General features: G+C 41.9%; 1 protein-coding gene across 2 annotated transcripts in view; it reads left to right on the top strand.

Annotated features, from left to right (window-relative positions):
- LOC122896102 (S-adenosyl-L-methionine-dependent tRNA 4-demethylwyosine synthase TYW1-like) overlaps nt 1–25,456 on the top strand; it is a 199,397-nt gene that overhangs the window by 37,340 nt on the left and 136,601 nt on the right. For both annotated transcript variants that reach the window (XM_044234071.1, XM_044234070.1), the window contains exon 9: nt 27–79. In XM_044234071.1, coding sequence (XP_044090006.1) covers nt 27–79 — 53 coding nt within the window. The remainder of the gene's footprint in view (nt 1–26; nt 80–25,456) is intronic.

Here is a 25,456-nt window from a genome sequence, read left to right as displayed (position 1 = left end):
TCTTGTGTTCTTTTTTTTCTATTTAGGGTATCAGTTGATTGGGAGCCACTCCGGGGTGAAGCTTTGTAGATGGACAAAGGTATTTATTTTTATTTAAATGTTATTTCTGTTTGATGCAACTTTAGTACGGCTATGATACGCAGCCAATGAATTTTACCATTTTAAAGAATGATTTACGTTTAATGTAATGATTTTGAACAAATTTGCTAAATGAGTTCAGCTCATATTGATGGATGTTAAAAAAAACCCTTCTGCACCACCCAAATTAAGATACGTATGGGCCATGTCCTCACCCTGGTCAGTTCACCGTGTCCATGTCTAGCCAGCAGCGCCCCCCCACAGCCAGGAACGCTTATTCTAGTTGCTGTGGCTAGTTTGGTTTTGCCTGTTCTAGAATTTCATACGAATGGAATCTTAATGTGTATTTTTTGGCAAGTGGATTTTTAAACTCAACGTAATGTTTCTGAGGGTCGTCTGTGTTGTAGTACATGTCAGTAATTTATCCGTTTTTATTGCTGGGTACCATTCAGTAATGTGGGGGTACCACTGTGTCTAATCTGTTGAAAGGCAGTGGCTTGCTTTCAGTGTTTGGCTATTATGACTATAACTGCCATGATCCTTCTTATGAACACTTTGTTATGAACATGTATTTCGGTTTCCTTTGGGTCCACATCCCAAAGTGGGGACTGCTAGGTCGTAGGGTAGGTATATATTTTACCTTTGTAAGAAACTCTCAATCTATTTTCAGTGTGGCTGTCCTGTTTCATACTTGGATTGGCAATTTCTGAAAGTTACAGTTGGAACATGATCTCACCAGCCTGTGGTATTGAAAGTCTTTTTAATTTTAGCCATTCTAGTGAGCGCAAAGTGCTGTGCTTGTGGCTTTAATTTGCATGTTGCAGACGACTACTGATGAGGAGGGGTGCCTTTTTTCATGTGCACACGGGCTGTTCTATTTGTGAAGTGTTTGTTGTCCGAATTAGGTTGTTTAACATCATATTGTTGATTTGTAGGAGTCCTTCCTGTTGTGGAAATGAGTCATTTCCCCCAATATGCACTGTGAACACTTTCTCCTAATCTGCAACTCCCTTTTTACATTTCCCAAATGGTATCTTTTGAAGTCTTAAATTTGAATAAAGTCCAATTTGTCTTTTTTTTTTTAATGGTTAGTGCATTTTGTTTCTTTTAGTTTTTTGTTTGTTTAGTGTTTTTTATATATTAAGGAATCTTTGCCAACTTCAAAGTCACAAAGATACTGTGTCTTTTTTTTTTTTTTTTTTGGTGGAAGCTTCTTATATAATTTAAACTATGTTTTAGGTCTTTGATTTCACCTTGAATTGATTTTTATGAGTGGTGTGGGACAAAGGTCAAGACTTACTCCTTTACCTGCCCCCATGCAGATATTGAAAAGAATTTCCTTTAACCATTGCATTACTTTAGGCCTTTGTAAAATATCAGTCATTGTCTATGGGTAGGCCCATTTCTGGGCTTTTTATTCTGGTCATTGGTGTCTTTGTCTCTCCTTTTGCTAATACCACATTGTCTTAATAACCGTGGCTTTGTAATAAGTCTGAAATTACGCAGTGTAAGTTCTCTGTCCTGTTTTTTTTTTTTTTTTTTTTTTTAAATTTCCAGTGTAGTTTCCACCCCTCTGGGTCTTTTGCGTTTCCATATAAATTCTAGAATCACCCTGTGAATTTCTGTTGTATGCATTTATTCTATCTCCTCAGATTCTGTATTTGTCTCTGTGGCATCCATTCATCACAGGGCCAGTTAGATTGACTATATTTTATTATTTTATGTACCCTCGATGCTCAGGCTTTTGGGGGGCCTTACCGACCTGGGGAGAAACTGTCCCTCCCAGGGCCAGCTAATTCCTAAAGATAACAACAGCCTTCCCGAAGTATGCCTTTCATGTGCAAATCACTCAGTCCGGAATCTTCAGCCTTCAGTTACCTCCTTATCTGACTCACACACCAGGACAGTATTTTCCTTGTGCTGCATTATCCCAGGGCCAGGTACAGGAGGAGGAGAGACAGCCCTACAGCCCGAATTATTCAAATAAGCCAGTCCTGCATTGTTTACCCTGTGCTGGCTTGCCTTTCCTGCAGAAACCCCAGTAAAAGTTCTGGCCTTGGCTTTCCCCTCACTCCTCTCTCTGCCTCCTGAGCAAACCTGCTGCTTCTCTGTCACCCTGGGTGGTGTGGGTGCCCCCTTGTCTTGAGAGATGTTAGTAGTGTCTTCTTTGGTTGGCAGTGGCCTCTCCAGGTTGGCCGGCACTCAGTCACTTCCATAAATTCAAATCCCATGGGTCCAGGAAAGATGGCGTTTTTAAACAGCTTTATTGAAATATAATTTACCTGTCCTACAGCTCCCGCATTTAAAGTGCACAGTTGAATGGGTTTTAGTATATTCACGGGGCTGTGCAAATAGTATCACGGTCCGACTTGAGAGCATTTTTGTCCCTGTGGAAGAGCTCGTGCACCAGCAGCCGTCCGTCTTCATTGTCCCTTCTCCTCCCGGCCTTCAAGCCCCACAAGTCTCCTTATTGTCTTCATAAATTCCCCTCACCCGGACGTTCGCACGTTACGTGGCCTTCTCTGTCTGGCTTCTCCCATTTAGCATCGTGTTTTCAGGGTGCATGCGCGTGATAATATATATCGGTATTCCGTTCCTTTTTATGGCCAGTAATAGTCTGTGTATAGCTGTCGCCCATTTTGGTGTTGTCCGTCCGTTGGTGGACGTTGGGTTTGCTTCCACTTTTTGGATATTGTGAATGATGCTTCTGTGAACATCAGTATATGTACAAGTTTTTATGTGGATGTGTTTTTTTGTGCTTTGGTTAAATACCTACAAGTGGAATTTGTGGGTCATGGTTACTATGTTTAAGTCGTTTGAGGGACTGCAAAACTATTTTCCAAAGTGGCTGTACCATTATATTTTATATTCCCACCGGCACTGTGCGAGGGTCCCAGTTTCTGCACAACCTGCTAACGTTTGTTCTTTTCCCTCTTCTTGAGTATAGTCATCCTCGAGGGTGTGAAGTTGTTACCCCACAGTGATTTTGATTTGCATTTGCTTTTCCCTTAATGACAAATGTCGTTGACTGTTTATGTGTACTTATTGGACATTTGGGAATCTTCTTGGGAGAAATGTCTGTTCGGATCCCTGACCATTTTAACGTTAGGTTCTTTGCCTTTATATTGTTGGGCTCTAAGAGTCGTTTATGTCTTCTGGATGCTAGTTTGCCTTTTTTTTCCCAAGGTTTATTTTATTTGAGAGAGAACGAGAGGGAGTGTGAGAGCATGAGCAGGGGAAGGGCAGTGGGGAGCCAACTCTCCACCGTGCAGGGAGCCCGATGCGTGCTGGGTTTCATGCCAGGACCCTGGAATCATGGACCTGATCTGAAGGTGGTCGCCTAACCGACTGAGCCACCCAAGTGCCCCAGGATACTTGTTCTTCGTCTCATGTGTGGTTTAAGTCTCCCACTGCTGTTGGCCGCGTCGCCCGGAGCGGAGTTGCTGTAGGCCTCCGGTAGCTGGGCTTCCGGTGTCGCAGGCCCTCCGCTGCCGGCTTCCGGGCCTTCTCTCAATATGGCTGGTCCCCATAAAGAGTATTGCCCACAAAGATCTATGCTTGCGGTTTTGGTTAGCCCACACCTGGCCGTTTTGAATAAAACCAGACTTTCTTCTCCAGGCATGGTTGTCTTTATGTTCTCTATTCCTGTTCTTAAAAATTTCTACCCTCAGTTCACACTACTGCCTCCTGAAGTCTGTCCTTTACTTTGCATTTTTGTGTGTCCTGTCCTTTATGATCCTGCCTCATCTTGTACCTGGCGAGGAAACAACCTTTTGTCTTCACCTGTCTCCCAGAATGGCCCTGCCCTCGATGTCATAGTCCGTATGTGACCTTTGCTTGGTGCCTCAGTGCATTGATGGCCCTCCTTAATAAGGAGCCTGCTGCCCCAGCCCCTGTTGTTTTCGGAATATTGTTATCTTCTCAGCATCCCTCTGAGCCGTTTTTAGTGCTGTCTGCTCCTTAGTCCTGTTGCTACTGCCTATGAATATTTGAGAAACTCTTCTACCTTTTTTCATTGCTGCTTTTCTGCCTTCACCCTTAGGGGCAGGAACATTCTGGTGACACTTCCGACACTCTCTGTCATTCAGCATATCCTTGTGTGCAACTGTCTTTTTTCTTTTTTTAAACCCTTTTAACATCCAGTATTTGTCTCTTCCAATCCAGTGATTTTCAGTAATGTCAGACTCAGTGCTTTCTGCTTATAACCAGTGTTTTATAATTCCCTTTTACTATTCTAGATTAAATTCACAGATTTACAAATATAATTTCATGTACGTAATTTAAAAAGTCAGTGTTCTATTCTAGCTGTGATGTAAGGACAGAGAAAAGGAAGTACTTTATATTAAAATAGTTTGTATTTCTTACAAGATGCTTAGGCACTACTTTGTTAGAAGGCATAGTAAAATAGGAGCTACTTCTACCTGCTTATAATGGATGAGTTTATAGTGAAGAGAGATAAACAGAGGTTATTCTGTATAAGAGGTAATAGCAAGCCAGAATTATTTAGGTATAATAACAGAAAGAGGAAAATAACCCTAATCGAAATAGGGCTGCATACCTATCAATTGTAGACTATCAAATTAGAAAAATGAAAAATGTAGATGTACTTGTGAATGAGTGGTATCTCATTTGTGAGTGTTGGGAAAGAAAAATTTTCTGTGTTGTCATTTGGGAGGAGTGGAGACAAATTGTCATAGAAAATTCCTGCCTTGAAATTCCACATCTTGTTGAGAGCCACAGTCTGTGTCCAATTTGTAACAAAATCCTCTAAGTGTCAGCAGGAAGAGGATGAGTTGGAAGCAGAAAATGTAGTAAGAGTGGCCGAGAAGACTGTGCTGGACCTCTGGTGACACGCTCAGAGTAAGATTTTTTTTTTTTTTTAAAGATTTTATTCATTTGATAGAGATCACAAGTAGATGGAGAGGCAGGCAGAGAGAGGGGGGAAGCAGGCTCCCCGCCGAGCACAGAGCCCGATGCGGGGCTCGATCCCAGCACCCCGGAACCACGACCCGAGCCGAAGGCAGAGGCTCCAACCCACTGAGCCACCCAAGTGCCCCTCAGAGTAAGATTTTAAAATGGCAGGCACCCTCCCCAAATACGTTTAATTTCAAATAATAATTGCAAGATAAATACCTGGCATTATGCCATAAAAACTAACAGTGTGTAAGATGACCGTCATAATTTTAACACAGCTTTGATTCGTGAGAATCCTGCATTTCACGTGTCTGTTATTTAATATTTGGTGCTAAGTCTACCAAGACCATCTTGAGTCTCTCCTGTCATGTATCTGTAGGTGACGCCTACAGATAACACAGATGCAGGTGTTCTGCTGGTGACTTAAATATTAGAAAACTGCATTTTTTCTATGCCACAGTTTTTCAAAATGTTGAAATTTCTTGGAGAAAGTTTTGCATAAAAGAGAGTGTTCTCTTTTCTTCCTTTTTTTTCGATTTCATTTACTTGTCAGAGAGAGACGGTGCAAGCACGGGGATCAGCAGGCAGAGGAGAGGCAGGCTCCCCACTGAGCAGGGAGCCCGACGCGGAACTCGATCCCAGGACCCTGGGATCATGACCCGAGCTGAAGGCAGCCGCTTAACTGACTGAGCCACCCAGGTGTTCCAAGAGTGTTCTTTTTTTTTTTTTTTTCAATTTTTAAAAAATTTACATGGTAGCTGCGTTCCTGGAAAATTCAGTGTATGTTAAAATTGTACAGAAAATATTTTATTGGCAAAATGAAGTTGGAATCTAGGTTCAGATCATTATGATGAGATTTTTCACAATTATGGAGGTCTGGTGAGGCAGTTGAAAGGAAGTAGAACCCCCCTCTTCTGTGGGGTTTATCCTGAGCAGTGGCTCCGCTTGCTTATTGCTAGTGCCTCCCAAACACATCGGTAACAAGAGTATTTCCACGAGCTTCCACACCCCCATCAGGGGCGTTGGCTCCGCCAGAACCTCTGTCCCAGGGCATTTTCGCTGCTGCCCTCCCAGGTTTCGGGTTTTCTCGAGCACTGACTGCATCTAGTTTTTTCTCCTCTGGTAGCAGCTTCCAGGGAGCCCTCCTGCTCTGCCTGGCCCGTCCACTTACCTGACGTTAACCAGGTTGGTGCCCAGGGCGGGCTTCTCTGCTTGCTGCCCCCTTCTCGGGGGTTACGGTTGCTCTCCGGTACCAATCCAGGGGTGTACTAGGCGTCTTGAACTTAGCATATCAGACACTGAATTCTGATTCTCACCCCCGACTCTGTTTCCCTCAGTCTTTACTGTCAGTTAATGGCGGTTCTATCGTTTGCTTGGGTCGGAACCGGGGGGGGGGGTGTGTGTGTCATTTTTCCTCCCTTGTTTTTCCCTCCGTCCTACTTCTCGTACCCAAGCAAATTTTCTTTTCAAATATATCTGGAATGTGACTGCTTTTCACTGCTCATACTGCTCTGCCTTGGTGCGAGCCACTGGCCTGGGTCCTTGTGCTATTTCAGGGATGTTAGTGCCCCTCCTGGTTTCACTCTCGTCTGTTCCCAGAGAGATCAGATCCTGTCACTTTCCAGGGGTTCCCGTCTCCCTCGCAGTAAAAGCCCGAGTCATTCCTGTGGCCTCCTAGGCCACAGATCTGGTCTTCAGAGCTTCAGTCCCGCCACGCTTGCCTCCCGGCGGTCCCCTGAACGCACCGAGCTGGGGCTCCTCCCGGCTCTGCTCTTGGGCTGCGCCCCTAGATCTCGGCTCGGGGAGCTTGTCAGAGCGGCCTGTGCTGCCTGCGGTTCCTGGAGCGCTCCCTGCCGTTTACTGGATTGAACCTTCCAGGAGAGTTCACGAGCCTTCGCCCCGCTCTCCCCGGTGATCTCCACCCGTCCGGACCCTGCCCGTCGTGGTGTCAGGAAAACGGACCCGCCTTGGGAATTGTAGTGAGAACAGATTCAATAAAGGAAATGAACTAAATACTTACAGAGCCATTGAGAGGCCGGCGGGGGCGAAGGTCAGAGAGAATTGCTTCTGGCTTTGAGGAGGTCGGAAGGCGCTGGCCTCAGAGGACACGGCTTGTGACCTGAGCGCCGCAGCACCGCAGCGAATGTTCCCGGGAGCCCGCTGGGGAGCCGCTGCAGACCTGATGTGTGCGGTCGGCCCTCGTGCCTCCAGCGGCTGCCGGAGAGGAGGCATAGTCCCTCCTTCTTGTCTTCTGAATCTTGTGTAAGTGCGTCTCCTTGGAGGGTTCCTTCAGACCAGGGAGTCCGAAAGTGTGGAGCGGGGCTGCCGGCCCCTGCTTGCTCTCTGGAGCGGTGACAGGAATCACCGACTTCCGCCTGGCGTGTTGCGGAGCTGCGGCTGCTGCGAGGGAGGCTGTGTTCGCTCACCTGCTCCTCGAGAAGGGGGAGCACCGTTCCGAGATCTCAGACCTGAGCATGCAATGACAAGGCTACCTGTCGCCGGCCTGCCTTCTGGAAGTAGCTGGAGGAGCAGGGGAGGATGGTCTGCCCAGACCCAGCCTTCCTCGTTGGCACCTGGTCACCACTGTGGTTGGTATTTATAATTTTCTCCTTCGACTGGGCCGGTCGCATTTCCCTTGTGCTCAGCGAATGCCCGAGAGGCTGCTTCCTGACCAAGTGGGGGTCCAGTGGGCCGGCCGTTGCCCCTCCTGCTCTCTTCTCTTAACTTGTACCTGTTGTCCATGGGTCCTAAGAGATGCCCCAGAGATCCCCTTGGTTCCTGACAGCACTTGTTCATGTGGCACGAGGAACTCAAAGGAGCCGGGTGTTTGTGTGACTTTTAAAACCTGGGGCGAGTGTGCTCTTCTGTCGTACGTGCGAGCTAACAAGCGAGCCTGGCAGACGACCGATGGGTCAAGGCAAAACACAGCGGCAGCTTGAACGTCCCGTTCATGTTGCTTCCCGTGTTCCCCAGATGCCGTGAAGGTGATGTGGAAGGGGCCCAGGGTTTGCTTCCCTCTCTGTTTTCATTTTATTTTTCCTTCCCTTCCCCTTTGTTCATCTGTTTTGTTTCTTACCTTCCGTATATGAGTGAACTCATATGGTATTAGTCTTTCTCTGACTGACTGATTTCACGTAGTAGTATGATACTACTTTCTAGTTGTACCACATCATTGCATGCAAATGGCAAGATTCATTCATTTTGATGGCTGTGTAATATTCCAGTGTGTGTGTGTGTGTGTGTGTCTCGCACATTTATATACCACATCTTCTTTATCCATTCATCTGTTGATGGACATCTGGGCTCTTTTGTGGACATTTGCTCATTGTGGACAGTGCTGCTATAAACATTGGGGTGCAGGTGCCCTTTTGAACCAGCATTTTTGTATCCTTTGGATAAATACCTACTAGTGCAATTGTTGGGTCATAGAGTAGCTCTATTTAACTTTTTGAGGAATCTCCATACTGCTTTCCAGAGTGGCTACACCAGCTGGCATTCCCACCAGTAGTGTAAGAGGGCCCCTCTTTCTCTGCATCCTCACCAACATCTGTTATTTCCTGAGTTAATCTGAGCCATCCTGAGGTGGGAGCTCATTGTGGTTTTGATTTGTATTTCCCTGCTGCTGAGTGATGTGGAGCACTTTTTCTCAACAGTGGTCTGTTCGCCATCTGTATGTCTTTGCAGAAATGTCTGTTCATGTCTTCTGCCCGTTTCTTGACTGGATTCTTTGTTTTTCGGGTGTTGAGGCTAATAAATTCTTCATAGATTTTTGATACCAGCCCTTTATCTGATAAGACATTCGCAAATATGTCCTTCCATTCCATAGGTTGCGTTTTAGTGTCACTGACTATTTCCGTTGTTGTACAAAGCTTTTTGTCCCGACGGAGTCCTGGTACTCCATTTTTGCTTTGCTGTGTCGAGCAAGAAGTTGCTGTGGCTGAGGTCAAAGAGGTTGCTACCCCAGTTCTCCTCCAGGATTTTTTTTCCCCATTGAGGATGATATTCTCTGTGGGTCTTTTATATATGGCTCTTGTGATATTGACGTATTTCCCTCTATCCCTCCATGGTGCAGAGTTTTTATCAAGAAAGGACACTGTATCTTGTCCAATGCTTTTTTGCATCCATTGAGAGGATCATACGGTTCTTTTTCTTTCTTTTATTTATGTGGTATATCATATTGATTTGTGGATGTTGAATCACCCCTGCAGCCCAGGAATAAATCCCACTTGGTCATGGTGAATAATCCGTTTAATGTGCTGTCAAATCCTATTAGTTGGTATTTGGGTGAGAATTTTTACATCCATGTTCATCAGCAATATTGGTCTCTAATTCTCCTTTTTAGTGGGGTTTGTGTCTGGTTTTGGAATCAAGGTAACACTGGCCTTATAGAATGAGTTTGGAAGTTAGGCTTCCATTCCTATTTTGTGGAACAGCTTCAGAAGAAAAGGTATTAATTCTTTAAATGTTTGGTAAAATTCCCCTGGGAAGCCATCTGGCCCTAGACTCTTGTTCGTTGGGAGATTTTTAATTACTGATTCAACTTCTTTGCTGGTTCTGGGTCTTTTCAAATTTTCGTTTCTTCCTCTTTCCTTTCAGTTTTGGTAGTTTATATGTTTCTAGGAATTTATCCATTTCTTCCAGTTTGCCCAATTTGTTGGTATAAAATTGCTCATAATAATTCTTTTAGAATTGTTTGTATTTCTTTGGCAATGGTTGGGATCCCTCGTCTTCATTTATGATTTTATTTATTTGGGTCCTTTTTCTTTTCTTTTTAATGAGGCTGGTTAGGGGTTTATCAATCTTACCGTTTTAAAGAACTGGCTCCTAGTTTTGTTGATCTGCTCTTTTTTTCATTTTTATATATAATTGTTGCTTTAATCTTTATTATTTCTCTTCTCCCGTTGGATTTAGGTTTTATTTGCTATTCTTTTTCCAGCTCTTTTAGGTGTAGGGTTAGGTTGTGTATTTAAGACTTCCCTTGTTTCTTGAGAAAGGCTTGTATCGCTGTATCCTTACCGCTTTGGGTTGCCTTTGCTGCATCCCAAAGGTTTTGAACTTGCTCTGTTTTCATTCTCACTTGCTTCCATGTATTTTTTAAAGTTTTCTTTAATTTCCTGGTTGACCCATTCATTCTTCAGTAGGATGTTCTTTAACCTCCATGTATTTGTGGTACTTCCAATTTTTTTCTTGTGATTGGCTTCAAAATTTATAGCACTGTGCTCAGAAAATACGCATGATATGATCTCAGTCTTTTGCTACCAGTTGAGACCTGATTTGTGACCAGTATGTGATCTGTTCTGGAGAATATTCCATGAGCACTTGAGAAGAATGTGTATTCTGCTGCTTTAGGGTGAGGTGCTCTGAACATATCTGTTGAACTGGACTCAACATCTGGTCCAGTGTGTCATTCAAAGCTCTTGTTTCTTTATTGATCTTCTGCTTACATGACCTGTCCATTGCTGTGAGTGGGGTGTTAAAGTCCCCTACTATTACTGTATTAATATCATGGGTTTCTTTAATTTTGTTATTAATTGGCTTATATATTTGGCTGCTCCCAAGTTAGGAGCATAAATATTTACAATTGTTAGATGATCTTGCTGGATAGACCCTTTTATCATAATAGAGTGTCCTTCATCTCTTATTACAGTCTTTGGTTTAAAAATTAGTTTGTCTGGGGGCGCCTGGGTGGCTCAGTTGTTAAGCCTCTGTGTTCAGCTCAGGTCATGATCCTAGGGTCCTGGGATCAGGCCCTCTGCTCAGTGGGGAGCCTGCTTCTCCCTCTCCCCCACTTGTGTTCTCGGTCTCTTTGTCAAATAAATAAACAATATTTTTAAAAACACAAAAAGTTTCTGCACAGCAAAGGAAGCAATCAACAAAATTAAAAGACAGCTTACTGAATGGAAGAGGATATTTGCAAATAACATATCTGCTAAAGCATTAGTATCCCAAATATATAAAGAACTTAAAGAACTAAACACCAAAACCCCCCCGAATAATCCAATCAAAAATTAGGCAGAAGACATGCACAGACATTTCTGCAAAGAAGACATCCAGATGGCCAACAGATACATGAAAAGATGCTCAACATCACTTACCAGGGAAACATAATCAAAACCACAATGAGATATCACTTCATACATGTCAAAATGGTTAAAATAAAAAAAAAAAAATACAAGAAACGGCAAATGTTGGCAAGGATGTGGAGAAAAAGGGAATCCTCATGCAGGTTTGGTGGGAATGCAAAGTGGGGCAGCCACTGTGGAAGACAGTGTTGAGGTTCCTCAAAAAGTTAAAAATAGAGCTACCATATGATCCAGTAATGGCACTCTTGGGTATTTACCCAAAGAATGCAAAAACTCTATTTTGAAAAGATGTATTCGTCTTATGTTTATTGCAGCATTATTGACTATAGCCAGATTATGGAAACAGCCCAAGTGTCCATCCACTGATGAATGGGTAGAGATTGTGATGTATGTCTGTCGTGGGATATTACCCAGCCATAAAAAGAATGAAATCTTGCCATTTGCAACAACATGGGTGGATCTCGAGGGTGTTATGCTGAGTCAGATAAATGAGTCAGAGAAAGACAGATACCGTGTGATTTCATTCATATAGAATTTAAGAAGCAAAACAAAGAGGTAAACAGCAAAACAGACACTTAAATACAGAGAATGAATTGGTTGCTGGGGGGAGGTGGGTGACATAGGAGAAGGGGATTAAAAGTTCTTACTCTATGAGCACTGATAATCACTCTCGAATCACAGTAGTGTACACCTGAAACTGACAGAGCACAGTTTGCTGATTTTAGTGAAAATGTATATATGTATTGGAGATCCATTTCTCTAGCCTTTTCTCAACTTCATTAAACTACTGTTTTTTTTTTGTTTTGTTTTGTTTGTTTTTTTTTGGTTAATACCATTTGATAGTACTTGTCTAAGAGAATACATATTTAGGCTTTATATAATAATATTTTCAGTTTTGTTATTTCTTCTGTGTTAATTGGTATCATTATTCTGTAAAGAAGAATTTGTTTTTCTTATTAACTGTGGGTATTTGGTTACTCAGAAATATAGTTCCTATTGGCAAGTAAGGGTAAATGCTTAATTTACTTTAGGTACCAGTTCTCAAAGTCGATGTTATTTTACTAGCTGCCTCAAATGGTAACAAATTTTCTTCTCTGTTTTTGAATGCTATTATGTTATTTTCTTCAATTCAGCCCATCACAGTCATTTTCTTTGTTGGACCTAAATTTTCACAGTTTGTCCGGTGGGAACTTTCTAGCTGACTCCTGGGTCTCTCTTCTCTCCCTCCCCACTCTCCTTTATTTATTTATTTATTTATTTATTTATTTATTTAAGATTTTATTTATTTATTTGACAGACAGAGATCACAAGTAGGCAGAGATGCAGACAGAAAGAGAGAGGGAGAAGCAGGCTTCCCACTGAGCAGAGAGCCCGATGTGGGGCTCGATTCCAGGACCCGGAGATCATGACCTGAGCTGAAGGCAAAGGCCCTGCCCACTGAGCCACCCAGGTGCCCCTCCCCTTTAAGTTAAAATATTTTCCACATTATTGAAGTATCATCGGCACATGAGAAATTATATATGGCATGTGAATTTTGATGAGTTTTGACATAGATACGTACTAAGGAAACCATCATCAAAATGAAGGTAATGAACACCCCAGATTTCCTTGTTCGTGTTTGTAATCCGTCTGTTTCTTTATTCCTATCTCCAGGAAACCACTGGTTTGCTTTCTGTGTATATCAGTATGTATTTCCTAGAATTTAATATAGTTACACATTGTGTTCTCCTTTTGATCTGGCTTCATTCATTTGGCATAATTGCTGGGGTTCTTCCATGTTTTTGTGTGAATCGGTATTTCATTTCTTCCTGGATCTTTTCCATTATATAGATAGGTCTCTATTTATTCTTCCAATTGTCAATGGACATATGGACTGTTTCTAATTTTTTTGCTGTTGTTTTTGCTCCTATGAGGTCAGTGCTGTGAACCTCCTGTACAATCTTTGGCATAACACTCATTTTTCTTGCGTGTACACCTTGACATGGAATTGCTTAAGCATATGTTGAGATTTAGTAAGTATTATGGATAGTTTTCCAAAGTAGTTGAACTCTCATTTCAGTTTAACATTAGTTTTCAGTTGATTTGATTTTATAATTGGAACACTTTTTCCCCCTCAACAAAAATCTTGGTTTTTGCTATTGACATGATTTCTTACTGCTGTTAAAGGTACTGGTGTGGTTCTTAAATCTGCAGATCCTGTGGAGTCCAAGAGATCAAAACTGTTTTCATCATAATAATGCTGTGATGTTACTTTGTCTTTTTTGCCGGGTGGACATTTGAACTGATGGTACAGGAGCAGGGGTGGTTAAGAAAGCGGACTTCTCAGTGTGAATTAAGGCAGCAAACCAAACTGTACTGGTAGTCCAGGTACAGTCACTCTTTTTAAAAAATTTTTTGTCAATTATACTTAAGAATTACCTTGATAAAGTAGGAGAAATTAGAACTTTTTATTTAAGATCTCTACCTTTGAATACCCGCCTGTTTAGTGTTCGGTACGAAGAAGTGGGGAGATGCAGAGAGCACTTGGGTCGTGCGCCGGAGTTAAGTCGCTTTAGGAAAGCAGTGTCCCAGGTCGGCTGCGCGTTGCTGTGTCCTCGGAATGCCATTTTAACATACAAAAACAACGAAGAATGGTTATTCAGGCTTAGGTATTTGGCCAACGGTTTTTGTTTTTGAATTTTTTAAATAATCAAAATGATCCTGACATTTCAAGGAAAGCCATTAAACGTATTTATTGTCAGTAATAAATTGGAGCCTTAACATGAAAACTAGAGTTTTAGAAAACTTGTATTAATGTCATGAGTTTGGCAGTTTCCCAGTACTTACAGGGTCTCATGATGAGATCAATTCTGATATTAAAAAGTGTGATTTTTAAATACTATGTAATGAAATGTGCCAATATTTGGAAGATCTGCCTAACTTTGTGAAGCTTTGTTTTCCAGTGCATGATGCTGTAAGAGCAAATTCAAAGTGCAAGGTAGACAGATTTTACTGTAACAAAGTATGAGAAGTTCATTAATATTTCCAGATTCCATAATGCAGTCCGTTTTTTAAATGAAACTTGTGGACTTGTGGTATAGTATTAAAGTAGAACCTTCACAGTTTTCTGAAAAAGTTATAAAGCACTCAGCTATTAAAGCGCTCCTTTTTTTCCAGCTGAATGTCTTTGTGGGGCTGGATTTTGTTCATATACTGTAGCCAAAACAATGTATCACAATAGTTGGAATGTAGATACGTATACGAATCCAACTGTTTTTTCTTATTTATACAAATCCAACTGTTTTTTCTTATTTTGTCTTGAAGGAAATTTTTTTGTCATAAAACCGTGCTTTTTTGGTGAACATTTAATAGGCTTGTTATTATCTTAAATGAACTAATGTAAAGATAATTTAAACATTTCTTGGTTCTGATTTCTATCATGTTAAGATTGATTGATACAAACCACATATATGAGAGTTCTTTGGGATCCTCCATAATTTTGAGGAAGAGAAAAAGATTCATAGTAGCTCCTTCTGTCAGTAGAATTCATCTCATTAAGAACGTACATTCAAAATAATTTGTTCTAAAGTTCTTTGCAATAAATTATATGTCTGTGTGACTATGGTAGTAATTCAATCTTTGTTAATATATATCAATTAGATTTCAGTGTAAAATTTTTAAAAAACATTTTTTAGTAGATTAATAAGCATTTATATTTTCCAAGGTAAACATTTTAGGATTATATAAAAAACATATATACAGGGGTGCCTGGATGGCTTAGTTGGTTAAGCATCTGACTCTTGATATTTTTTTTTTAAAGACTTTATTTATTTCTTTGACAGACCACAAGTAGGCAGAGAGGCAGGCAGAGAGAGAGGGGGGAAGCAGGCTCGCCGCTGGGTAGAGAGCCCGATGCGGGACTCGATCCCTGGACCCTGGGATCATGACCTGAGCTGAAGGCAGAGGCTTAACCCACTGAGCCACCCAAGCGCCCCCGACTCTTGATTTTGGCTCAGGTCATGATCTCAGGGTCGTGGGATTGAGTCCTGTAGCAGCCTCAGTGCTCAGTAGGGAGTCTGCTTGAGATCATCTCTTCTCTATCTCCCTCTGCACTTCCCCTTGTGTGTGTGCACTCTCTGTCAAATAAATCTTAAAAAAAAAAAAAAAAAGATACACGATGAAATCAAAATCATTCAGTTTTCCTCTGGATCACTTAGCACAGAATATGGTAATCATATATTAAGTAAACATATATTAAATATCTAAAATCAGTATATTTGCCTGTCTACCCAGAGAGCTGCAGTAATCACCGTATATTAAAAGGATTTTGTTATAATAAGCCAAAAATTGATCTAGAGCTATTAGCCGCTATATTGAGTGTGAAAGCTCTTTGAAAACTAATGAATTGTGATGTGAGGCCTTTCTGCCTTCAGACTAGGCGTGAATGTAATTAGTATAAACGATGTCGGAGTCTACGGACTGGGGAGCCTTCAACGAACCATGACTCAGTGTCCACACTCTCGTAGGCCTTTCTCACAGCGCTCTGGGGGAAGTTGTGTGACCTGCTTGGGCTGATGGGCCATTAGCCCATCTGGCTACTGGCCAGCAGAGCACAGCGCCAGCAGAGGCGTGGTAAATGCGTGGACATCGAGGCATGTCCTTTTGGAAGGTTTCCTCTGAGCACCCAGCTGCCGTGCTGAAGGAAGCCCGTCTAGACCAGTGCAGTGAATGCGCAAGGCCTGTCCGCCCCTGTCGCATGTCAGACGTCTGCTTGAGGTCTTCCTGGGCGTGAGCCCCCGCTGAATCACCTCTCGCTGCGGCTGCACCAGTGACTCCAGCACGCAGCACAGGCGCTGGGAAGAGCCCCCAGCTGACCCACGGAATTAGCAGAGACAGTAAGAGATCGGTGTTGTGCTAAGCCACTGAATTGTGGACCAGCGTGTTGAGCAACAAGACGTACCTGAGACAGATGTACTGGCTACTTAGAAGGAAGTAGTCGTGGTTTGCTGCTGATCTGGTGGGTGTTAGATACCTTTGTGGCATCTGTCATCCCGCAGACAGGGGTTTAGATGGGAATGCTGAGAAAAGCACAGGAAATGTGATTGATTCTTTCTTCAGTTCCGTGTCGGAGCATTTCCTTGAAAGCTTAAGGGCCCAGCAAGCATTCTGTCAAGTGCTCTTTGGCTTTGCCGTTTTCGTTTTCGAAACCTCTGTCATCTGCGTGGAGTCCTGGCTGGAAGAAAGGAAACGTGACTTTGTAAGGGTACTGATGGAGCAGGAGGGCGTGCCTTTTTGGTGGTCACTTTTAACTGACTGTATTTTCCCGTCTCTACCACTGCAGTCTGGAAAAGGTATATATATTTGTCAGAAGTGTATACATAAATACATTGTATATGCCACATGTCCTGTATCCTAGCACGTCCGCTTTGCATTGTGAATGTGGCTTTATTACTGCTAAGACAGTGGTAGTATAGAAAAACCACACGTCGCGTGTCCCGGGAGTAGGAGATGGGACAGTGCTGTACGGCGGCCGTCACTCCGCAGACGCTGTCTCTGCTGAGAGCAGGGCAGGCCGTAGGGACGTGACAGAGGCTGCTCTCGCCGGTTCTGTCGGTCAGCTCGGCGGAAGGGTCACCCGTCTCTTCCTTTGTCTTCTCCGGTTTCCCTCTACCCAGTCCCAAGTAGCTCCAGTAAACCCCAGCCCAGATCAGTTGACTTGGTAATAGTCTTCATGTCCTTGCTGGGTTTTGGTGTCATTTTCTCTGTCTTAGACAGGAGTGTTCAGAACTCCGGCTCTAGTTGTGGGCTCGGCTTTCTCACTTCAGTTCTCTCCGCGTTTGCTTCCCGTACGTTGCAGCTCTGATGTTCGCTGCATATACGTTTAGGATGGTTCTGTCTTGGTGAATCTGCCCTTTTCACATACGATGTCCCTCGGTTTCTTGCGTAAGGGTTCTTGTCCAGAAGTTCAGTTGTCTGGTGTTCGTTTAGCCGCCCTCGCTTTCCGCTTGCAGACGATCCTTCCCCTCTTTCTGCTTTGATCTCCCTGAGTCTGGCTCAGAGCAGGTGAGCTGGCAATGAATTCTCTTAGTTTTTCTTTACCTGAGGATGTCCTATTTTGCTTTCATTCTTTGTTTGCACATGGAACTGTGGGTTGACGGCGTTTCTTTGAGCACTTCAGAGCTACTGCTCCATTGTCTTCCGGTTTCATGGTTTCCGATGAAAAATCCCCAGTAATTCACATGATTGTTCCCTGCAGTGAGTTCTGCGAACACAGTAAGTTGTGGGGGAGGGAGTGTCTGTGAGTCTTACTGAAACGCTGAGCCACAGGTAAGTGATGAAAAAGCACAGTCTCAGCCTCGAGAATAGTGTGAGGCAGGATGCACGGTGATGAGTTGTGCAGATGGCCATTCCGAAAGCTGTCCCGTTCTGGTGAAAAAGGATAATCAGTCCTTAAACTTGTGATCGTATACTTAGTGAAAAGGTTCACAGGCGTTGTGGGCAATGCTTTTCATATTTATTATTCAAATCATTTGTTTTTAACAAAACTACTTTTTAATAACACCTTTGTAAAAAAGGTATTTTTTGTAAAAGGTGTCTTTGTTAAAAAAATAAGAAGAATATAGAAATAAAATAAAACTTATATTCCACCTTAGAAATCTTTTTTTTTTTAAAGATATTATTTATTTATTTGTCAGAAAGAGAGAGAGAAAGCACATAAGCAGGCAGAGAGGCAGGCAGAGGTGGAGAGAGAAGCAGGCTCCCTGCTGAGCAAAGAGTCTGATGCGGGGCTCCATCCCAGGACCCTGGGATCATGACCTGAGACGAAGGCAGCGGCTTAACCCACTGAGCCACCCAGGTGTCCCTCCACCTTAGAAATCTTAAAGTGTATTTTCTTTCGGCCTTTTCTACTGTTCACCCTTATGTATATTTTTACATGTTTGAAATCATATATGAAGTTTTGTATCAGTTTTTCTCACTGAACATTGTAACAAGCTTTTTCCTGTTGAAGTCTTTTCTAAGCATAGAGACTACATTAATTATAAATGAAAGTGCCATAATTTAATTTGCCATTTATCTGATGACGATGTGGGTTTTTCCCCCACTAATATAATGTATTATGTGAAGAATGTGTTTTTGTATGAAGCTTTGTTAGCATTTACATTATTTCCTTAGAGTCCTAGAAATGACATTACCAACTGAAAAGGTTTACTGTCTTTTCTTGTAATTTCCTATGAACTGTTTGTAAAACTATTAATGAAGTCTGGATCTGTCGTTATTGGGAATATTCTTCCTAGTCTGTTCTTTGCTCCATCAGTTGTTACTGTTGTTGATGTGCTTTAATTTTACATTTTTGTCTATTTAATGTTACCTTTGTGTTTTCTTCTCTCTCTTTTTTTTTCTTCTCTCTCTTTTTTTTTTTTTTGCAGGAGAAAAATAAGATCTAAATTTTATTTTACTTAAAAAAATTAACATTAATGCATTATTTGTTTCAGGGATACAGGTCTGTGATTTGTCAGTCTCCCCCAATTCACAGCACTCACCATACATAGCACATGCCCTCCCCAGTGTCCATCCACCGCCACTGCATCCATCCTACCCCCCTCCCCTCCAGCAACCCTTAGTTTGTTTCCTGAGATTAAGAGTCTCTTATTGTTTGTCTCCCTCTCTGGTTTCATCTTGTTTCATTTTTCCCTCCCTTCCCCTAGGATCCTCTGTCTTGTTTCTCAATTTCCTTATATCTGTAAGATCATATGATAATTGTCTTTCTCTGATTGACTTAATTCATTTAGCATAATAGCCTCTAATTCCATCCATGTCATTGTAAATGGCAAGATTTTGTGGGGTTTTTTTGATGGCTGCCTAGTATTCCATTGCAGGTATATACCACATGATCTTTTTCCTTCATCTGTTGATGGACATCTAAGTTCATTCCATAGTTTGGCTATTGTGGACGTTGCTGCTATAAACATTCCAGCACATGTGCTCCTTCGGATCACTACGTTTGTATCTTTGGGTAAATGCCCAGTAGTGCTATTTCTGGGTCATAGGGTCGCTCTATTTTCAACTTTTTGAGGAACCTCCATGCTGTTTTCCAGAGTGGCTGCACCAGCTTGCATTCCCACCAACAGCGTAGGAGGGTTTCCTTTCTCTGCATCTTCTTCAACATTTGTTGTTTCCTGACTGGTTAATTTTAGCCATTCTGACTCATGTGAGGTGGGATCTCATTGTGGTTTTGATTTGTATTTTCCTGATGTTGAATGATGTGGAGCACTTTTTCATGGGTCTGTTGGCCATCTGGATGCCTTCTTTGCATAAATGTCTGTTCATGTCTTCTGCCCATTTCTTGGTTGGATTATTTGTTCTTTGGGAGTTGAGTTTGATAAATTCTTTACAGATTTTGGATACTAGCCCTTTATCTGATCTGTCATTTGCAAATATCTTCTCCTATTCTGTCAATCGTCTTTTGGTTTTGTTAACTATTTCCTTTGAAGTCCTGGTAGTTCATTTTTGCCCTTGCTCCCCTTGCCTTTGAAGTTGTTTCTAGGAAGAAGTTGCTGTGACTGAGGTCAAGGAGGTTGCTGCCTGTGTTGTCCTCAAGGTTTTTGATGGATTCCTGTCTCAAATTGAGGTCTTTCATCATTTTGAGTCTATTTTTGTGTGAGGTGTAAGGAAATGGTGCATTTTTCTTCTGCATGTGGCTGTCCAATTTTCCCAACACCGTTTGTTGAAGGGACTCTTTTTTCCATTGGATATTCATTCTGACTTTGTCGAAGATTAGTTGACCATAGAGTTGAGGGTCCATTTCTGGGCTCTTTATTCTGTTCCATTAATTTATGTGTCTTTTCTTGTGCCTGTACTGTATTTTCTTGATGATTACAGATTTGTAAGAGAGCTTGAAGTCTGGGGGCGCCTGGGTGGCTCAGTGGGTTAAGCCGCTGCCTTCGGCTCAGGTCATGATCTCAGGGTCCTGGGATCGAGTCCCGCATCGGGCTCTCTGTTCGGCAGGGAGCCTGCTTCCCTCTCTCTCTCTCTGCCTGCCTCTCTGCCTACTTGTGATTTCTCTCTGTCAAATAAATAAATAAAATCTTAAAAAAAAAAAAAAATAAGAGCTTGAAGTCTGGAATTGTAATGCCGCCACCTTTGCTTTTTTTTTTTCAACCTTCCTCCGGCTATTCAGGTCTTTTCTGGTTCCATATAAATTTTAGGATTTTTTGTTCCATTTCATTGAAAAAAGTTGATGGCATTTTGATAGGGATTGCGTTAAATGTGTAGATCGCTCTAGGTAGTATAGACATTTTCACAGTATTTGTTCTTCCAATCCGTGAGCATGGAACGGTTTTCCATTTCTTTTCGTCTTCTTCAATTTCTTTCATGAGTATTCTGTAGTTTTCTGAGTACAGATTCTTTGTATTTTTAATTAGATTTATTTCTAGGTATCTTATGGTTTTTGGTGTAATTGTAAATGGAATTGACTCCTTAATTTCTTATTCTTTTGTCTTATTCTTGGTGTATAGAAATGCAACTGATTTCTGTGCATTGATTTTGTATCCTGACACTTCACTGAATTGCTGTATGAGTTCTAGCAATTTTGGAGTGGAGTCTTTTGGGTTTTCCACATTAAGTATCGTATCATCTGCAGAGAGTGAGAGTTTGACTTCTCATTTGCCGTTTCAGATGCCTTTTCTTTCTTTTTGTTGTCTGATTGCTGAGGCCAGGACTTCTAGTACTATGTTGAATAGCAGTGGTGATAGTGGACAGCCCTGATCTTAGGGGAAAAGCTCTCAGAAAAGATGTTCCTGATCTTAGGGGAAAAGCTCTCAGTTTTTCCCCATTGAGAATGATATTTGCTGTGGACTATTCATAGATGGCTTTGATGATATTGAGGTATGTGCCCTCTATCCCTACACTGTGGTGAGTTTTGATCAACAAAGGATGCTGTACTTTGTCAAATGCTTTTTCAGTACCTATTGAGAGTATCATGTGGTTCTTGTTCTTTCTTTTATTAATGTATTGTATCATTGATTGATTGATTGATTTGCAGATGTTGAACCAACATTGATTGATTGATTTGCAGATGTTGAACCAACCTTGCAGCCCAGGAATAAATCCCACTTGGTTGTGGAGAATAATCCTTTTAACGTACTGTTGGGTCCTATTGGCTAGTATTTTGGTGAGAATTTTTGCATCTGTGTTCATCAAGGATATTGGTCTGTAATTCTCTTTTTTGATAGGGTCTTTGTTTGGTTTTGGGATCAAGGTGATGCTGGCCTCATAAAATGAGTTTGGAAGTTTTCCTTCCATTTCTATTTTTTTGAACAGTTTCAGTAGAATAGGTGTTAAGTTCTTCTTTAAATGTTTGGTATTCCCTTGGGGGGGCCATCTGGCCCTGGGCTCTTGTTTGTTGGGAAATTTTTGATGACTCCTTCAATCTCCTTACTGGTTATAGGTCTGTTTAGGTATTCTATTTCTTTCTGGTTCAGTTTTGGTCGTTTATACATCTTTAGGAATGCATCCGTTTCTTTTGTCTAATTTGTTGGTATATAGCTGGTTAGAATATATTCTTATAATTTTATTTCTTTGGTGTTGGTTGTGATCTCTCCTCTTTCCTTCATGATTTTATTAATTTGGGTCCTTTTCCTTTTCTTTTTGGTAAGTCTGGCCAGGGGTTTATCATCTTATTAATTCTTTCAGTGAGCCAGCTCCTAGTTTCGTTGATCTGTTCCTTTGCTCTTTTGGTTTCTATTTCACTGATTTTTGCTCTGATCTTTATTATTTCTCTTCTGCTTGGTTTAGGCTTTTTTTTTTTTTTTAACTGTTCTTTCTCTAGCTCCTTTAGGTGTAGGGTTAGGTTGTATATTTGAGACCTTTCTTGTTTCGTGCGGTGAAAGGCTTGTATTGCTATATACTTTCCTCTCAAGACCACCTTTGCTGCATCCCAAAGATTGTGAACAGTTGTTTTCATTTTCATTTGTTTCTGTAAATTTTTAAAATTCTTTAATTTCCTGGTTGACCCATTCATTCTTTAGTAGGATGCTCTTTAGCCTCCATGTATTTGAGTTCTTTCAATTTTCCTCTTTTGGTTGAGTTCTAGTTTCAAAGCATTGTGGTCTGAAAATATGTAGGGAATGATCCCAATCTTTTTTTTTTTTTTTATTTAAAAGATTTTATTTATTTATTTGACAGAGAGAGATCACAAGTAGGCAGAGAGGCAGGCAGAGAGAGAGAGGAGGAAGCAGGCTCCCTGCTGAGCAGAGAGCCCGATGTGGGACTCGATCCCAGGACCCTGAGATCACGACCTGAGCCGAAGGCAGCGGCTTAACCCACTGAGCCACCCAGGCGCCCCAAATGATCCCAATCTTTTGGTGTTGGTTGAGACCTGATTTGTGACCCATGGTGTCATCTATTCTGGAGAATGCTTATGTGCACTAGAGAAGAATGTGTATTGTGTTGCTTTGGGATGGAATGTTCTGAATATATCTGTGATGTCCATCTGGTCCAGTGCGCCATTTAAAGCCTTTATTTCTTTGTTAATCTTTTGCTTAGATGATCTGTCAATTTCAGTGAAGGGGGGTTTTAAAGTCCCCTACTATTATTGTATTATTCTCAATGTGTTTCTTTGGTTTTGTTATTAATTATTATATGTTATAAATTGTTATTAATTGGTTTATATAATTGGCTGCTCCCATGTTAGGGACATAGATATTTAAAATTGTTAGATCTTTTTGTTGGGCAGACCCTTTAAGTATGATATAGTGTCCTCTTCATCTCTTATCATAGTCTTTGGTTTAAAATGTAATTTGTCTGATACAAGGATTGCCACCCCAGCTTTCTTTTGATGTCCACGAGCTTGGTAAATAGTTTTCCACCCCTTCACTTTAAATCTGGAAGTATCTTTGGGTCCAAAATGAGTCTCTTGCAGACAGCATATCAGTGAGACTTGTTGTTGTTGTTGTTTTTTAAATCCATTCGGATACTTTGTGTCTTATGATTGGGGGCATTTAGCCCATTTACATTCAGGGTAACTATTGAAAGGTAAGAATTTAGTACCATGGTATTGTCTGTATGGTGACTGTTACTATATATTTTCTCTGTTCCTTTCTGGTCTGTTACTTTTAGGCTCTCTCTTTGCTTAAAGGACCCCTTTCAATATTTTCTGTAGGGCTGCTTTTGTGTTTGCAAATTCTTTTAGTTTTTGTTTGTCCTGGAAACGATTTATCTCTTCTTCTATTTTTATTGCTAGCCTAGCTGGATGTAGTATTCTTGGCTTTATATTTTTCTCATTTAGTGCTCTGAATATATCATGTCAGTTCTTTCTGGCCTGCTAGGTCTCTGTGGATAGGTTTACTGGCAATCTAATATTTCTGCCATTGTAGATTACAAACCTGTTGCCCCCAGCTGCTTTCAGGATTTTCTCTTTGTCTCTGAACCTATAAGTTATACTATTAGATGATGGGAGTATGGACCTATTTTTATTGATTTTGAGGGGGGTTTTCTGTGCCTCCTGGATTTTGATGAATGTTTCCTTCTCCAAATTAGGGAAATTCTCTGCTATAATTTGGTCCAATATACATTCGTGCCCCCCTCTCATTCTTCTTCTGGGATCCCACTTATTTTAATATTGTCTCATCTTATGGTATCACTTATCTCTTGAATTCTCTCTTCGTGATCCAGTAGTTGTTTTATCTTGCTTTTTCTCAGCTTCTTTATTCTCATTTGTTCTTCGATGTCACTAATTCTCTCTTCTGCCTCATTTATCCTAGCAGTAAGAGCCTCCATTTTTATTGCACCTCATTAAGAGCTTTTTGTATTTCAACCTCGTTAGATTTTAGTTCTTTTAGTTCTGAAGAAAGGGATTCTCTATTATCTTCTATGCTTTCTTCAAGTCCAGCTAGTAACTTTGGAGGAGGAGAATGGAGATACAGCCCCCCAATCTCCAGCTCTGGAGGGGCTGAGAACTCTGGGTCCTCCTCCTCGGTGCCTCCTCAGAGAAAAGCAGTCAATCCCCCCATCTCCCTGGTCTCTGGCCACACTCTGAGCTCACCCCGCCTGTGACCGAGCATTTCTGTCTTTGGTGCATGGCCCTGTTTGGAGTCTCCAAACCCAGCAGATTGCTGCAGTGTGCCCCTGTGCCACTCTTCCTGGTGGAGGAAAGGGGGGCCTCCCTGGATCTGCCATTGCAGGGTCCCTGCTCAAAGAGCAGTGGTCCGACTGGACGGGGAATCATGGTTTATGGCAACCCCTACCTGAGAGCCCTCTCCTGGGTTCTGTCTCTGCAGCTGTTTCCCCGCTCTGATACTTGGGAGCTCCACCACACTCAGACACCTGGTCATTCTGTGACCCCAAGGGTCCTGAGACCACACTTGTCCCAGCGAGGATTCCAGACCCTGCTTAACCACAGGAGCGATGTCCCTCAGCCGAACTTCTATAAGTTCTGATTTTGTGCTCTGCTGCTCTACCGTGTGCTGGGGGCCGGCTGACAAAGGCTCCCTCCCCCAGTGGTCTGTCTTCTCAGATACTGCCTTGGGTTCACTTCACGTGTCCTACCTTCTAGAAAGTGGTTTCTTTTCTATGCATAGAATTGCTGCTGTTCTTCTGTTCGATCTTCTGTTGAGGTCGTAGGTGTTCAGAATGGTTTGAGAAGTGTCTAACTGAACTCCTGGGACCAGACGGAATTGAGATATCCTCCTCCTCCGCTGTCTTGCTTCTCCCCTCTTCTTCTTCTTTTTTTAACTTGTGGAATTCTTTCCCACCCAGAGATTTAGAAAATAATCACTTCTTTCTTTATGCTACTTTTTTTTTTAAGATTTTATTTATTTATTTGGCAGACAGAGATCACAAGTAGGCAGAGAGGCAGGCAGAGAGAGAGGAGGAAGCAGGCTCCCTGCTGAGCAGAGAGCCCGATGCGGGGCCCGATCCCAGGACCCTGGGATCATGACCTGAGCCGAAGGCAGAGGCTTTAACCCACTGAGCCACCCAGGCGCCCCTCTTTATGCTACTTTTTAAAGCTAATTTTTAAAATTCTGTTAAGCAAAGTTTGCCATCCTCATCATGTTAAACAGTTCAGTCATATTAAATACTTTTTCCCATTGCAGCTGTCACTACCATCCATTCCCATAACTCTTGATCTCGCAAAACTGAAACTTTGTACCTTTTAAACAGTAACTCCCCACTCTTCCCTCCCTACAGCTCCTAGTAACTCCCTAAATTATACTTTCTGTCTCTATGATTTCAACTTCTCTGAGTATCTCGTATAAGTGAAATCGTAGAATGCGGATCTTTTAGTGACTGGCTTATTTCGCTTAGCATAATGCCCTCAAGGTTCATCATGTCGCATGTGTCAGAATTTCCCTTTTAAGGCTGAATAATATTCCACTGTACATATATACCACATTTTTCTTTAG

This window comes from Neovison vison, chromosome 14 (assembly GCF_020171115.1).
Source record: "Neovison vison isolate M4711 chromosome 14, ASM_NN_V1, whole genome shotgun sequence".
Classification (NCBI taxonomy): domain Eukaryota; kingdom Metazoa; phylum Chordata; class Mammalia; order Carnivora; family Mustelidae; genus Neogale; species Neogale vison.
This window is presented reverse-complemented; position numbering and strand designations above follow the sequence as displayed.